The sequence below is a fragment of the Plecotus auritus genome (genome assembly GCF_963455305.1).
Source record: "Plecotus auritus genome assembly, chromosome: 1".
NCBI lineage: Eukaryota > Metazoa > Chordata > Mammalia > Chiroptera > Vespertilionidae > Plecotus > Plecotus auritus.
In genome coordinates this window covers 187,671,700-187,688,060 of record NC_137770.1, presented here as the reverse complement: position 1 = coordinate 187,688,060, position 16,361 = coordinate 187,671,700, and the positions used below count along the sequence as shown (strand labels likewise).

The window sequence follows — 16,361 nt, the reverse complement described above, 5'->3', positions numbered from 1 at the left end:
CCTTCCTCCCTCCCTCCCTCCCTCCCTCCCTCCCTTCCTTTCTTTCTTTTGTGTGTGTATATATATATATATACACACACACACACACACACACACACACATATACACACACACTAGAGGCCTGGTGCATGAAATTTTGTGCACTGGGGATGGGGGGGTCCCTCAGCCCGGCCTGAGCCCTCTCACAGTCTGGGACCCCTCTGGGGATGTCTGGGAACTCTTGCTCCTTACCGCCAGCCTACAGCAGAGGCAGAAGAGACTCCCACCACTGCTGCTGCGCTTGCCAGCCATGAACCCGGCTTATGGCTGAGCAGCACTCCCCCTGTGGGAGTGCACTGACTACCAGGGGGCAGCTCCTACGTTGACTGTCTGCCCCCTGGTGGTCAGTGCACGTCATAGCAACCAGTCATTCAGCTGTTCGGTTGATTTGCATATTAGGGTTTTATTATATACTGGAGGCCCAATGCACAAAATTTGTGCAAGGGGCTCGGCCCTCACAGCTGTAGTGGCTGCCTTGGCCCTCGCAGCCCTGGCTTCGTCCAGAAGGTCGTCCAGAAGAACATCCAGAAGGTCATTCAGCTGTCTGGTCTAATTAGCATATTATGCTTTTATTATTATAGACTAGAGGCCTGATGCACAAAATTTGTGCAAGAGTAGGCCTTCCTACCCCTGGCTGCCGACACTGGCTTCCCTCTGGCACCCAGGACCCAGGCTTCCCTCGCAGCCCTGGCTTCGTCCAGAAGGTTGTCTGTCCTTATTAGCATATTACACTTTTATTATTACAGAGGATATGACTTAGATATGACTCATATGGTCCTGGCCATTGTGGCTCAGTTGGTTGGGCATCATCCTGTGCACCAAATGTTTGCCAGTTCAATTCCTGGTCAGGGCATATGTGGAGTTGTGGGCTCAATCTCTGATAGGGGACATGCAGGAGGCAACCAATCAATGTTTCTCTCTCATATCGATGTTTCTCTGTCTCTAAAAATCAAATAAAAATCTTTAAAAAAAAAAGAAATAACTCATATGGGATGTTATCAAAGCTTACAACCCTAAAATATGACAATTCTTTTTATAGATCATTTTCTTTTCTGAAATTTACTTTTTTCAAATATAGGTTAATTTTTTCATTATTTTATTTTTCATCCTAGGCATTTATTTTATGGGGATTATTTTGAAGTTTACTGTGTAGAGACCACCTAACTAGGTGCTGGAGGATGGGGAGTGTATAACAAAAACAGTGGTACTTGGTAATCTCATGCTCATGCATGTAGAAGATGATGTATATTTGTATGTATATTCAGAGTTTTGCATAAACTAGTTATGAGAACACTTTGAGTATCATTTACCTACTAGTAATTCATAAAATAAAACACTTGCATTTAAAACACAAATTATAGAAACCATAGTAAAGATCCATCAATAATATTCTATGTTTAAGGTTAGTAATGTTCACCTCCCATTTGTTTAGCCACATCATTTGGTACCCTCTAACACTGACATTGTGATAAGGGATCTGCATAGTTAGAGTAAGATAAATCTGTGTGTGTGTGTGTGTGTGTGTGTGTGTGTGTGTGTGTGTGTTAAGAGACATCATCTTTCTCAGAAAGCATGAGTATCCTGACCTTCACTATATGTGTTCTCTCTCCTGCAGTTACCACACCCTGGCGTATGTCTACACCACTGGTAAGGTGTTGTCTTTTGGCCATGGATCAAGTTGCACAAGCAGCCCACCTCGTCCGGAGGCCCAGACAGAAAACTCTGACATTAGCTGCCTGATTTCTGCTGATGGTATAAATGGTCCCACTAACCCATGATTTTCTGTTAATTGATGCCACTGAGGAAAAATATTCAGCATCCTCTCAAAGGAGGGTACAGAACTATGGTTCATCTAGTGCTGTTATTTTTCATTTGTACAATATGCATTTTTTCTTATGTAGTGATTCCTAGAGTATTTGATAACCTTTTCTAAAGATTAAGGTAATACAAAAGAAGATCCCAAATCAGTTACTTAAGCATCAGAGCAATACACTTTTATATATTTAATCAAACCTCTTGTAAAGCACATTAGCCTGGCTTCTTGACTCAAATGCATGTAAAATTAAATGTTCAGCCAAGTGAATATATGACATGTAACCTGTTCAAAATTAATCTTTTCTTTCATTTGTAGTCAAAATCCATTTAGAAGATTATAAATTGCCTATAAGTAAGTCAATTTAGCTTGGTAATAATCAGATTTTTTAAAGACTATTTTTTAAGAGACGTTTTAGATTTACATCAAAAGATTTATTTTTTTGCTTATAAAAGCAATAAGCATGGATTTATCACTTTCTTTTAGACCTTGTGGATGTTCAAGTCAAACACATTTTTGCTGGAACACATGCCAACTTTGTGACAACTTATCAGGTATCTATTAATTTTGTTTATTTAAAAAACATTTTATTCCTCTAGATTTCAAAGCAGTATTGTATCATTTGTGTATATTCAAATTTCTTAGAATGCTTTTTTAAAATATTATGTAATTCTCACTTCCTCATTTGGTTTCCTAATGATGAGACACCCCCCCCCCCAAATTCATTGCTTTCCCATGTACTTTTTATTATTAAGTAAGAATTTGAGAATGACAATAACAGTAATGACTAATGTCAGTTGTAGTCATTGTTCATTAGGCACCAATTCGAGTACTCCAAGTGGATCAACCCATTTAATCTTCATATCAACTCCAGTTGGCATTGTTTCCTCCACGTTACAGATGAAAACAATGAGTCTCAGAGAGGTGGACTCGCCCAAAGTTGCGCTAAGTAGCAGAGTTGGCCCTAACCAGTTTGGCTCAGTGGATAGAGCGTCGGCCTGCGGACTGAGGGGTCCCAGGTTCGATTCGGGTCAAGGGCATGTGTCTTGGTTGCGGTCACATCCCCAGTGGGGGGCGTGCAGGAGGCAGCTGATCGATGTTTCTCTCTCATCAATGTTTCTAACTCTCTATCTCTCTCCCTTCCTCTCTGTGAAAAATCAATAAAGCATATTAAAAAAAAAATAAAGAAGTAGCAGAGTTGGATTCCAACCCAGGCAATCCAACCAGCTTCAGAGCTCACACCACTGTCCACCATGCCGATGCCTGCCTAATTGTTAACAGAGAGGGTTTTATTATTTTACTTCCGGATGAGTTCTGAAATGTTTTGTGTGGAGGGAGACAAGCATACATAGTTATTTTTCTAACTTGTACTTTTCTCTATTATCAGGGATGTTTTAAACTTGACATCCATATAGACTCTTACTGTGCTGTCTGGGGCAGAAAATGGTGAAAGGCAAAGGTCTCTGTGTTGCTGGGCTAATCAGGAGGTTGTTCTTGGTTGCTCTGTCATAGCCATTCAATCAGCCAGTCAACAAACACCTCCTGTGCCTCCTGCACAGCTCTTAGCACTTGAGATGAAAGTGAATAATACAAGGATTCTATTATTTGTATCCTAGAAGGTTTCCCTCATTCATGGTGTTTGGAGTCTACAGAGAAGGAAAGATAATAAACATAGAAATAAGATTTTGTTAGAGAGTGAGAAGTGCTCTGAAGAAAACCAAACAGGTCTTTTGAGGTGGGCTTCTTTCGAAATGTCAGTCCGAGAAGGCCTGGCAGAGGCACTGACATCGGAGCAGCTTAGAAACAGAGAAAGCATTTCAGGTAGAGGGAACGACGGGTAGAAAGCCCTGGTGCATGAACACTTTTACCCGTGTGAGGAACAGAAAGAAAGCCAGTCAGACAGAGCTTGGTAGGAAAGGATAAAGAATCCTCTGAGATGGAGCCAGGGACGTAAGGCAAGGTCAGTTATGTGAGTGGGGCCACTTTGAAATGTCCTTGGAGCGGTGATGCGGAGTTTAGTTGGATGTCTGAATCTGGAGCGCAGGGAGGATGTCAGCGCTAGGATATAAACATGGTTTCAAACTCTAGATGGTATCTAAAGCCAGGGGCCTGGATGAAAGGTCACCTAGAGGGAAAGTAAAAATGAAGAGAAGGGGGATAACATCCAGGTTGGAGGGACTTCTCCATTTAGAAATCAGGCAGGGAGGAGGAGCCAGGAGAAGAGGCTGAGAAGGACCAGTTTCTCTAGCAGAAAACCAGGGAGGGTGCCTCATCAGGCCAACAGAAGAAACTGTTTCTAGAAGGAGGAAGTGGCCAATTCCATCACATCCTGCTGAGAGGTGAAGTAAGATGAACACAGAGTTTGTTTTTGCTCTGTTAAGACTGAGTCATGGGGGGTGGAGTGGAGGCGGGGGGGGGGGGGCGCGGGACGGGTGATGACACCTGATTTAGTGGGATAGACAGAGAATAGGAGGGGAACAGGTAGAAATCATGGCTGTGACACGTTGGAGTTTTGTTGTGAAGGGGAGTAGAGAATTGTGGGAGGGTTTTGCTATTGTCTAGAGAGGTGAATTAAGGTATGTTTGTGTGCCAGTGAGAATGATCCATTTTATATGGAGAAAGTAATGCATGAGAAAGAGCGATTAATTGTCATAACTGCAGTGAGACATGCATGGTGGGGGCGGCTGCTACTGCCATACAGGGGGTAGAGGCCAGGGATGCTGCTCAACATCCTACAGTGCACGAAACGGTCCCTCACAGCAAAAAATTATCTGACTCAAAATGTCAGAAGCATTGGTTTAGAAACCCTGATTGAGGGCATGAGTGGCTGAGGTGGAGCAGAGGAAAAGTCTGGAGATGAGATCAAGAACTAAGAGATCAAGGTGGGAAATAAATTGTGTTAATTCTGAAGTTGCCAAGAATGACAGGAAGAAAAATGACAGGCGTGGTGGTGCTGAGCAAGACAGTCAGCAAGGTGCCAGAGTTGTCAATGATTGAAGGGTAGTGACTAGGACATTGGGAGATGATTATAGAAGAAAAGGAGGCAGAGTATACAGTCTGATGTCATGCCCTTCAGAGGAGTCGGGATCAATTGCATTCACAATGTTGTAGAATGCAACTATCAACACTATCCATCTCCAAAACTTTTTCATCATTCCAAACAAAATCTGTAAACATTAAATATTAACTCCCCATCCCTTCATTATTCCCATCCCCAGGTAACCCCTAATCTACTTTTTGTGCATAATTTGCCTTCTTTATATAAGTGAAACCACAATTTGTCCTTTCATATCTGGTATATTTCACTTAGCATGTTTTCAACATTCATCCATGTTGTAGCATGTATCAGAATTTCATTCCTTTTATGGTTAAATAATATTCCATTGCATGTATATACAGCATTCATCTGTTGATGCTGTTGGTGGACATGGGTTGTTTATGTCTTTTGGCTATTGAGAATAATGCTGCAATAAATATTGGCCTACAAGTATCTGTTTGAGTTCCTGTTTTTAATATTTTGTATTATCCCATTTTTTAAGTGCTAAATTAAGGCTCAGACCAAGCAAAGTGGCCAAAGTTAGGAACGGGACCAGACCAGTCTGATGCCATAGCTCCTCCCACCAAACCCCACTGCCTAAGAGGGCTGGTCCTATCTACAGCCTGTGCCACAAGCTCTGTGGGATTGCCTGTTACTCAGCATGTGTGTGTGTTTTCCTGATGGTTCTTTTATTTTTCTTCCTTGAAGGATACTGGTTCCACAAATGTTTCCAAGAAAACCTTGCCAGAAATAAGCCAAATTAACCAGTCCCGGACAGAACAGTGGATGGCAATGACAAGTAGAAGTAATGAATGTGAAGCGACTAAGAGGTGGCTCTGTCTAATAATTACCTAACACTTTTATTTGGTTCTGCAGCCATGGTCACTTTATCCTAAACCTAACAATGAGGGTTTGGCTTTCTTGTGAAGGCATTTGCATTTTAGCCTTCTCTTCTGCCACCTCTTACTTTGAAGAAGTGATTGATTGATTTATTGATTCATTGTCGACTTAACAGATGTATACAGGGTGGGGGGAAAGTAGGTTTACAGTTGCTCATATGGAAAATTAATACAATAATTAATAAATAATGCAAGAATAAACTCTGTTTCATGAACTCACAACTATAAACCTACATTTTCCCAACCCTATTGAGGACGTACAATATTCCAGACACCTAGATAGGTGAGGGAGATGTAGAAGTGATTTTTATATCTTCACTAGAGACCCAGTGCACATATTCATGCACTAGTGGGAGTCCCTCAGCCTGGCCTGCGGGGATCGGCCAAAACCGGAGTCCAACATCCCCCAAGGGATGTAGCAGTGCTCGAAGCAGCAGGCGGCCAGGGAGGAGCCCAAGCCCCACTGCGCCTGCCGTTGCCGCTCAGTAGGCTCGCTGCTGCTCCGCTATGGTCTCCCCGCACCAGCCCTAGGGCGACACTGGCGCGCCAATGACCGAAGAGCAGCCGCGGGTTCATGCCCAGTCAGTCACGATGCCGGTCCCGATCCCAGTCCCAGTCCAGATCCCAGTCCCAGTCCAGATCGGTGAGGGGCACAAAGGGGGAGTGTCCATGGGAGAGGTTTGCGCCACTGCAGCTGCGCTCCCCAGCCATAAGCCCAGCGTCTGGTGCCTGTTGGTCAGCTGAGCGGCACTCTCACTGTGGGCGCACACTGACCACCAGGGGGCAGCTCCTGCATTGAGTGTCTGCCCCCTGGTGTCCAGTGCTGTCATAGCTACCACTTGACCAGTCGAATGGTCACTTAGGCTTTTATATATACACTAGTGGCCCGGTGCATGAAATTCATGCACGGGGGGGGGGGGGGGGGGTGTCCCTCAGCCCGGCCTGCACCCTCTCCAATCTGGGACCCCTTGGGGGATGTCCGACTGCTGGTTTAGGCCCGATACACAGGGACATCCATCTCACAATCCGGGACCGCTGTCTCCTAACCACTCACCTGCCTGCCTGCCTGATCACCCCTAACCACTCTGCCTGCTGGCCTGATCACCCCCAACTGCCCTCCCCTCCTGGCCTGATCACCCCTAACCACCTCTGCCTCAGCCCCACCATCATGGCTTTGTCTGGAAGGATGTCCAGAAGGTCTCCCGGAAGGTCTCCCGGTCTAATTAGCATATTACCCTTTTATTAGTATAGATAGATAGTTTATTCTCTGGAGTTCCATAGTTTGTGTTCAGAAGGATGGATTTATTAAACTCTAGATTACTTGATCAAATCAGCTATGAAGGCTGTTGATAAGTTGTAGCAGTCACATGCACAAAGCATAACCAGCATTTGGAGGACTCTTAGAAGAATCGTTATTTTCGTTAAAAATGATTCCACATCATCAATTCTATATTCAGACATGAGATAAAAGGAGGCATGCTTTTCTGTATGTTATGACTTAACCCTTATGTTATTGCTTTTGCAGTGAAATTAGGAAGATATTTTCATCTCCTGCTTGTCTGACTGCAAGTTTTTTAAAGAAAAGGTAATATTTACATAAGATTTACCTTCGTTTAAAACACTGGGGAATTTTTTAAATGAAGTCTTTCAAGTCAGTCATTTCAATTTGTGAATTTTGTTATCTATGAACAAAAAAGTCCAACATAGAAAACTCCATGAGTTGTTACAGAATTCTTCCATTTTGTAAAGTAATTTTCTATTAATAGTGGTAAAGTAATTTTACTACTATTAAGTTGTAATTCCTATTTTACATTGTTTACTTCCTTGACCCTGCCCTCCTCTGTTCTCTGACTGGGAGGAATGGCGTTTTTTTCTGGATCTTTGTTTCCATGAGTATTATCTCATTGCCTTTGTACTTAGAGGCCAAGGCTGTACTTGGCAGTTCTTATTGTGGTGGGATCAGTAAGGAAAACGGATCCTATTTATCTTATCTTTAACGAGTGTCTCTACTGCAGAGGAAAATCTAACTTTATATTTGGTTTGACACTTGGTCTGACCTAGTAGTTTAAATAATCCCTTTGCAACATACTCAATATTTTGTCTTCTATTTCTTTCCCTCCTTCTATGCTCAGCAGTACTGTGACTAAGAACCATGAAAAGATAACCTAGGCTTTTTAAACATCTTAAGAGTTTACTTGAACAAATATTGATTCAAATGGGGTAGTGCCAAACTGGAAGTGGTTAGAAGCGTACTGCAAACAGGCAGCCAAGGGAAAGACTGACATAGAGAAAGTGCAGAAACAAAGAAAGGAAATTATTGATTGGCTATAGCTTTAAGCCTCGTTGGCTGTTTGTGAATGCTTGTCCTTAGGTTTTGATTTCATAACTTTGAGGCATTTATAGGCTTCGAGTTTGTTTCTTCTCCATGCCATTAGAGCCACCACAGTTCAATGGCTTTCCTGTTAATTAAACAGTATACAAAGAGAGGTGAAGGTACAATAGCAACATGAAGGGACCCTTAGGCTGCTCTCTGCTTTCTCTGGAGGAGGGTGCCCTGGAGTCTATTTGCAGCCAATAGAACTCATTCCAGTCCTTTACTAGGCCAGGTCCCATCCCTCCCCTTGTTGAGTTGGCCTCAAGTTGGCTCGCTGGTTCAGAAGATACTGGGTGTATACATCTTGTAACCCCTCCTGGCCACTAGGTGGTGCTTGCTTGACCCCAGCTGCAGGTATTCCTTGCCCCTGCACAGCTCGGTTGTTCCATTGGTTCATTTTTTCTTTTTAATTTTTTCAATTACAGTTTACATTCAACATTATTTTGTACTATTGTCCCATTGGTTCTTAATCTAGCTGCACTCTCAGCCACTCCAACAACTTCACCTGGGCACCAGAGCAGCCCAGCGCAGTTAACTGGCATGGCTTCCCACTGGCATCTCATTAGGCAGTATATTTCTAGAGCTCAAAAAAGCATTCCTGTTCATCTCTATGCACATGGACAGCGGTGGGAGAAGAGAAGTCGGGACATTGCTTCTCCCTGCCGTTCCTCCCATTCGCTTTCCTCTTCTTGCCGTCCTTCCAGGCTGAAAGTGAGGGACTCTGCCGTACAGTGTATCTTCTTTCTTCCCCACTCTAGTCTCTTCCACACTAAGAATAGCTTTTTTTTTCCAGTTCTTTTTATTTATTTTTTAATATATTTTATTGATTTTTTACAGAGAGGAAGGGAGAGGGATAGAGAGTTAGAAACATCCATGAGAGAGAAACATCGATCAGCTGCCTCCTGCACACTCCCTACTAGGTTTGTGCCCGCAACCAAGGTACATGCCCTTGACCAGAATCGGACCTGGGACCCTGGAGTCCGCAGGCTGATGCTCTACCCACTGAGCCAAACCGGTTAGGGCCAGTTTTGTGTGTTTTTTAAATCTATTGTTGACAGTATTACAGATGTCCCCTATTTTCCACTCCTTTCCTTCCACCCAGCCCCCACCGCACCCCAGGCCTTTCCTCACACTATTGTCTGTGTCCATGGGCTATGCATATATGCGTATATGTTCTTTGATGAAACTCTTCTCATTCCCTCCACCCCTCTGCCCTCTAAAATCTGTCATTCTGTTCCATTCATCCAGAGGGGGAACTCAGGGACATGGGCACCGGGCCTCGTGTGTGTGTGTGTGTGTGTGTGTGTGTGTGTGTGTGTGTGTGTGTGTGTATTTTGTTGTTGTTGTTGTTATTGTTGTTGTTAATCCTCACCCAAGGATGTTTTTCCATTGATTTTTAGAGAGAGTAGAAGGGAAGGGGGAGAGACAGAGAGAATGAAACATCGATTTGAGAGAGACACATCTGAGAGAGAGACATCGATTGGTTGGCTCCCGCATGAGCCTGACCAGGGGCAGGGATCGAGCCTAAACCAGCGGTACCTGCCCTTAACCAGAATCTAACCTGAGACTCTTCAATCCTTGGGCCAACGCTCTATCCACTGAGCAAAACTGGCTAGGGCTATAAATATTTTTTTTCCAATTAGCCATAATCATGCCTCGGATAAACCTCATTGGCTACGATACTGCCACTGCACAAAGCTATATATATATATATATATATATATATATATATATATATATATATATATATATATAATTTTTTAAAGTGGAAATGTATCCTTCCAGGAGTGATGAACCTCAAGGTTTTGTCTTAAGATGTCAAAGGCTGGCCCTAGCCGGTTTGGCTCAGTGGATAGAATGTTGGCCTGTGGACTCAAGGGCCCCTGGTTGGATTCCAGTCAAGGGCACATGCCTGGGTTGCAGGCTCAATTCCCACTAGGGGGCGTGCAAGAGGCAGCCAATCAATGATTCTCATCATTGATCTTTCTATCTCTCTCTCCCTCTCCCTTCCTCTCTGAAATCAATAAAAATATATTTTAAAAAAATAAAAAATATATATCAAAGGCTGAAAAGAATGTACCTTACAATACTTTGATTTAGTACTTGCATAATATTTTTAGCCTTTTGGTTACTATTGATTTGTTAATCCAGCAAGCATGAAGTGTTTATTGATAGAACATAAAGACAAACTGTTTGGCAGAATGCATGTTCCTCAATATCACCAACACAACCCAGGGAGGCAGGACACCTTTACAGGGCTTTGATAGTGCTTCTGAGGGGAAAGCCAGGTTGGAATTTATTAAGAACTGGCAGTTTGGTTTAAGGCAAGTTTTTCAGTCTGGAAAGGGGACTTGGTTATGATTGGGAAAAGATACAAGGATCTTGGATGGATGGAAACTGCAAGGCAAGGATTCTGAGGCAAGAGGTTCAAAGAACTTGCATAAACTATCTGTTGATGCTTCCCATGGGAGAGGTCATGGGTCTTTTCAGGAAGTTCCTATAATGAACAATCAAGCCATTTGCTTGGGCAGTGTCTCTAGGAATAGTAAAATCATGCTAATGAAACAGTAGAATCCCAAAGTAATGTAACTGTAGATGGTAAGGAATGTGTGTATATGTGTTCATGTGTGTGGGGGGTGGGGATGGGAGGAATATGTAGTTTCAGTTCCCTGTGTACTGGCTGAGTGGGGGTAAATGCTATCAGTTCTCAGACGCAGCATATAAAACTTTGCTATTACTGCAGCCCAAATTTGTAGCTACTCTAGAGATAGTACATTGTTACTCCCCTCTTTTAGGAGAACATAAATTTCATGGCGTTTTTTATGCCAAGGAAATGGATTATTTTTAAAGGAGGCAAGCTTTAAGAGAAAAGTTTATATTTCATATGTACCAAAATAAACCTAAATAATGTTATATGAAGTTTAGAAATGTTCCTTTCCATTTGTTTATGCGTGTTTTTGCATTTCTTGTATCCGAAGAGAATCTGGAGAAATGAATTCCATTGATGTGGACTTACAAATGGCAAAAGATACCTTTGAGAAGTTAACAAAAAAGGAATGGATTTCTTTCACGGTAATGTTATCAGTGAAAGTGGTGGATCCCATTTCCCACTGGGTGCTGGGGGTCAGGTCCTTACCATATCTCGAGAAAAAGAATTTTCTGAGACTCACACAGGAGGATGAGTGGTTTTTATTTGGATGAATTACACCCTTGGGTTTGCAAAGTCCCACTTCCCTTAATCCAGTCCTGAAAGATATGCAGCTGGAGCTTGGGCAGAGCTAGAAGCAAAGCCAGAGTCCAAAGTTCCATCCAATGGTGGAGCTGGGTCTGGGACAGCATTAGGCTTGTTGCAGTCCATTAGTCCATTGTGTGTGGGGTCCACATGGCTGTGGGCCCTGTGGGCGAAGGCAAAGGAGCCGAGGGTGCGCCCCCTGCAACAAGAGTCCCAAGAGCAAAAGGGAGACAAGAGCAATAAGAGAGTGAACTTCTTTGTTTAAGAGATTAAGCACCTCAAATCTTCCTGCTCTTGCAGTGTCCATGTCTACTCTAGCCAATGACCTGTTCCCAGGTATGACTGACAGACAAGTACCTTCCCTATTTCACCCAGACCTTACTGGGCACGTGTCCTCTCCCTGTCCAGTCCCTTCCCCCCGTGGGGACAAACCAGTGGCTTCCTGGGGAGTGTTAAACCACAGCTTTCTGGCAAAGCTGTACAAATGGCAAGCCGATACCATCTGACCTTCTCTTTGCTCCTTTCCAGTTATTAATAACGGGGCTAAATTATAACGGTATCAGTAAATGTCAGTATTTACTTGGGAAACAGAGCAATAGAATTTCCTTACAGGAACCATTATGATTGCAGTTTTTGTTGGGAGTTGAGTGAGGGGGACCTGATGGAGGGAGAGGACAATGTTCATTTTGTGGTTATTATATTTCAGATGCTGTATTAAGCACTGTCTCTTACTTTCTCTTTGAACACTTAAATGTACAATAGATGACAATACTTTAATTTTCTTTCTTTCTTGATTATAAATTTTATTTAAAACATATTTTTATTGATTTTTAGAGAGAGGAAGGGGGAGAGAGAGAGAAACATCAATCATTGCCACCTGCACAGGCCCCAAATGGGGATCAAAGTCGCAACTTAAGGTATGTTCCCTGACCGGGAATTGAATCTGCCACTTTTGGTGTACAGGATGATGCTCCAACCAACCAAGCAGGGTAACAATATGTTTATTTTCAATATGAGAAAACCATTACTTGAGAAGTAAATAACCTCTATCATGTTTGGGAAGCAGGATAATCCTGGACTAAGAGACCAAAAAGGCTGATCTCAATTTTTTTAGATGAATTTCAAATCTAGGTGTGGTCACTCTGCTACTGATTCATCCCTTATCCTGAGAAAACTAATTGTAAGAACACGGATATAATAATAATAATATATAGTACTTTACAGCTTATTGTTGCATATATCATCTTACTTAACCTTTATGTCATGTAGAGGCAGACACTATAGTTAAGAGTATCTAAGATCTACTAGATAGAATAAATAATGCTAGCTGTTATCACAAACAACTTCTAAACCTCAGTGGCGTAATACAATGAAGATTTATTTTCCACATCATAGTTCCATGAGGATTGAAGATATGAGGTACCTATAGGGAGAAATTGTTTTCCCCTCTATCCATCTTAGTTTCACTGGGTGAGACCCTACAAAATAGACTGAGAAAAGGCAGGTTAGTAGGTGAAAAACAAACCCAAGTTTATTTACGTGTGCATCCTTCATATACACTCAGTGATGAGAAATTTAATGGGGTGGTTAGAACTTGGGCTTATATAGCATCTTAGCAAAGTACAATCGTTTTGTAGAGAAGTGACCAGACAAAGGAAAAGGACTTTGAGCTTCCCAAATTGTGGGAAGGCAAATATATGGGGAGATGAATGGTAGAAAAGGGCCAGTTAGTAAGATTTGTTTGTGTGGATTTTCTCAGTGCCAGCTCATCTCTGCTGTAAGGTTGTTATCCTCTTCCTGGTACAGAAAGTTGGGGGCAGGAGGACACCTTCACAAAAGAAATTTATATTCAGTTGTCGGGTAAATAGAGGGGAAGCCAGAAAGCTTGTTCTAGTCTGTTTTTTTCTTACTTGCCTTCAGCTCAAAATGATACTCAAGCCCAGCCAGCATGGCTTAGTGGTTGAGTGTCGACCTATGAACCAGGAGGCCACAGTTCAGTTCCCAGCCAGGGCACATGCCTGGGTTGCGGGCTTGATCTCCAGTGGGGGGAGTGGGGCTTGTGCAGGAGGCAGCCGATCAATGATTCGCTCTCATCATTGATGTTCCTATGTCTTGCTCCCTCTCCCTTCCTCCCTGAAATAAATTAAGTATATATATTTAAAATGATCCTTGTGCCAGAGGGGCATATTTTGGGATGGCATAGTCTGCTACCCTTCCAACCTCTGCATAATAACAACAGTTGAATTCAGGAGTGGCACAGGCTCCTTCTTTCTGGGTTCTGGGGCCATGAAATCCTCCAGCAGATGTTCTGAGTTTGGTTGGCAGGTTAGGAAAGAGAGTCTGTAAGGTCATGTGAGAGGTCTCAGGGGGGGCATGCCTCGAAGTGTCATACATCACCTTCACTCACATTGCATTAGCTAGAACTCAGCCACATGGCCCCACTAACTGTGGGGGAGGCTAGAAAATACAATCTTCCTGCGAACCCAGGAGGAAGCTGCAACAGGACTGGAGAAGGTAAGACATGGCATTTTCTCTGCTGGGGCAGATTTTAGCCCAGACAGATCTGGGTACGGATCCCTGCTCTGCCACCTTCTAATTGAACAGCCTCCACAAGTCGCTCAGCACCGACAAGCACATGTGATTCACTTTTATTTCCTTGTGCACCCCAATATAAAATCAGAACGATGGCTCTCACATACTACTTCAGGGGCATTTGGGATGCAAGGAATGATGAACAACAGGTTTCAGGAAAACTAAATGGTTATTCTAATTGGAAAGCAGTGGAATGAAACCCCTGGTCCCAAAACTTACCCTGGGCCTTTCTTTCTCTGATCCCGTTTCAACTGCAGATAACTACATGTCTCAGGGATAATCTACTCGGAGCTCTTCCATGCCGTTCTCCACACCAAGAAGCGTTATCAGTTTTCCTTCTGCTCCCACAATGTCCTGTGATGCATGATCCTAGGAACTGGGAAAGTCTGGTGGTTCCGTTTGCACAGGCTGTTTGTAAAATGAGTGACCGATCTTTACGAGTCCTGAGTAAGTTTGATTACTTTCATGTTACTTTATTTGAACTCTCAATAGAGTCACTGTCTGAAGTAGAAGTTGTAGCAAGTTTTGAATAGGTTTCAAAATATGCAAATACTTAAGTACATGCTATGTGAATTATTGAAAAGATAAACCTAAAGCAATTATAATCATTACTGTTACACAAGGCATGTATAATTCTTAGACTTGGACATGGCTTTGACATCAGAGTTTAGTAACCGTAGAGGATCCAGTCATGATAAATCCATTTTAAAACTTTTTGCTCGTGCTGTTTTAAAACTTTAGACATTTTAACCAGAGGGGATGAAAACAAATGGTAAGCTTTGTGTTCTTATTGTTTATTTTACTCACTACAATAGGATGTCTTTTTACAATTTTAAGCTAGTGTTCAAGGTCCAAAACTTAAAAGGAACAAAGGATATATACAGTGAAATATAAGCCACCTAGTTCCCCTCTCAGAAAGCAATTACTGAATATAGTTTCTTGTGTAACCTTTAAAAGATATTATGTATAAAAACATATAGAAAAGCATTTTTTAATGGTAGCATACCATTCACATTCTTTGGCAACTTGCTTTTCCCCATTTAATAGTATATCATGGAGAGCATTCTGCTGTTGGACCTATAGAACTGCCTTATTCTATGTAATGTCTGAATAGTTTCTATTGGGAATATATACTATGAATAGTTGTTTCTAATCTTTTGCTATCATAACAGTGCTAACATGCATTTCTTTGTACACATATAAATGTACACAGTCAGGGAAAATTCCAGAAAGCAAAATTACTAAGTCTAATTGCATATGCATTTTAAATTTTGAGAGATTTTGCCAAATGACCCTCCACGGAAGTCTGGGCCACCAGGTAGCCCACCATCCATACTGTAGTCTAAGTAAAAGGCACCCCTGGAGTTGGGCAAAGTAGCCACCAGGACAGAGGAGGTTTCAAACTATATGGCAGCTAATCCTTTATCAACAATATGAGTTACACATTTTTTCTTTAGGTTATTAAAATGGATTTTACTTTGTGGTATTTTTGCCATGCATGATTATTCTTAAACATGTTTATGAAAGCCTACTATATTAGCATTTTCCTTTATGGTTTCTGAGTTTGGGTCAGACTTCAAAAAGACTATCTCACTCTCAAACAAGGAAACAAAAACATTCCCATTCTCCAACTAGAATTTTTATTGTTTCATTTTTATGTTTACATCTTTGATCCATATGGAGTTTATCTTGATTAAATTTTTTTCTAGATCAGTTTCCACTTGTCCCCAGACATTTATTGAATGATCTGTTTCATTTCCATTAATATGCAATGCCACCTTTATCATATACTAACCTCTCATGTGCATTTGGATACATTTAAGGAATTGTGCTACATTGATCGGCTTTTCATGCATTTGGGTCATACTATTTTAATGACATTACTTTGATAATATATTGTAACATTTGGTAGCTTTATTTTCTGAGAATTGTCCTGTAAAGGTACAATCTAGATTGTAACCTCAGTAATATTAAAATATTGTTATTGATATAATTTTATATAAAAATATATCCGTATATACCAGGTGTGTATAAAATCTGAAGACATAGATATTATTTTTTACAGATTAAAAATATCCTTGATGACATTGTATGTGTATGTGTATTCACCTATGTATATTCTCAGACTTTATAAATAACCTATAGAACTTTCAGTTTGAAAATCATGAAATCAATCAAGTAATCAAGCATAAATATGAACTATCAACACATTTCTTTAGAATCCCGAATTTGAGTTTTTAATTCCAATGATAGTTAATCAGGGAAAATATTTTTTCTGTAGTAAATGTTGTCCAGGATGATATCCTTAGAAAACATACTTTATGGATTTTATAATCATAAATGGAAAATATCTATTTCTCACATTAAAGAACCCA

General features: G+C 41.6%; 1 protein-coding gene across 1 annotated transcript in view; it reads left to right on the top strand.

The window, feature by feature from the left end:
- The window catches only part of HERC6 (HECT and RLD domain containing E3 ubiquitin protein ligase family member 6), a gene marked incomplete at its 5' end in the record, with an annotated part of 63,387 nt that overhangs the window by 20,540 nt on the left and 26,486 nt on the right, over nucleotides 1-16,361 (top strand). Inside the window, 6 exons of the mRNA XM_080661057.1 lie at nucleotides 1,655-1,791; nucleotides 2,339-2,406; nucleotides 5,598-5,719; nucleotides 7,314-7,373; nucleotides 11,141-11,234; nucleotides 14,244-14,433. Of these exons, the coding sequence (XP_080517183.1) occupies nucleotides 1,655-1,791; nucleotides 2,339-2,406; nucleotides 5,598-5,719; nucleotides 7,314-7,373; nucleotides 11,141-11,234; nucleotides 14,244-14,433 (671 nt within the window). The remainder of the gene's footprint in view (nucleotides 1-1,654; nucleotides 1,792-2,338; nucleotides 2,407-5,597; nucleotides 5,720-7,313; nucleotides 7,374-11,140; nucleotides 11,235-14,243; nucleotides 14,434-16,361) is intronic.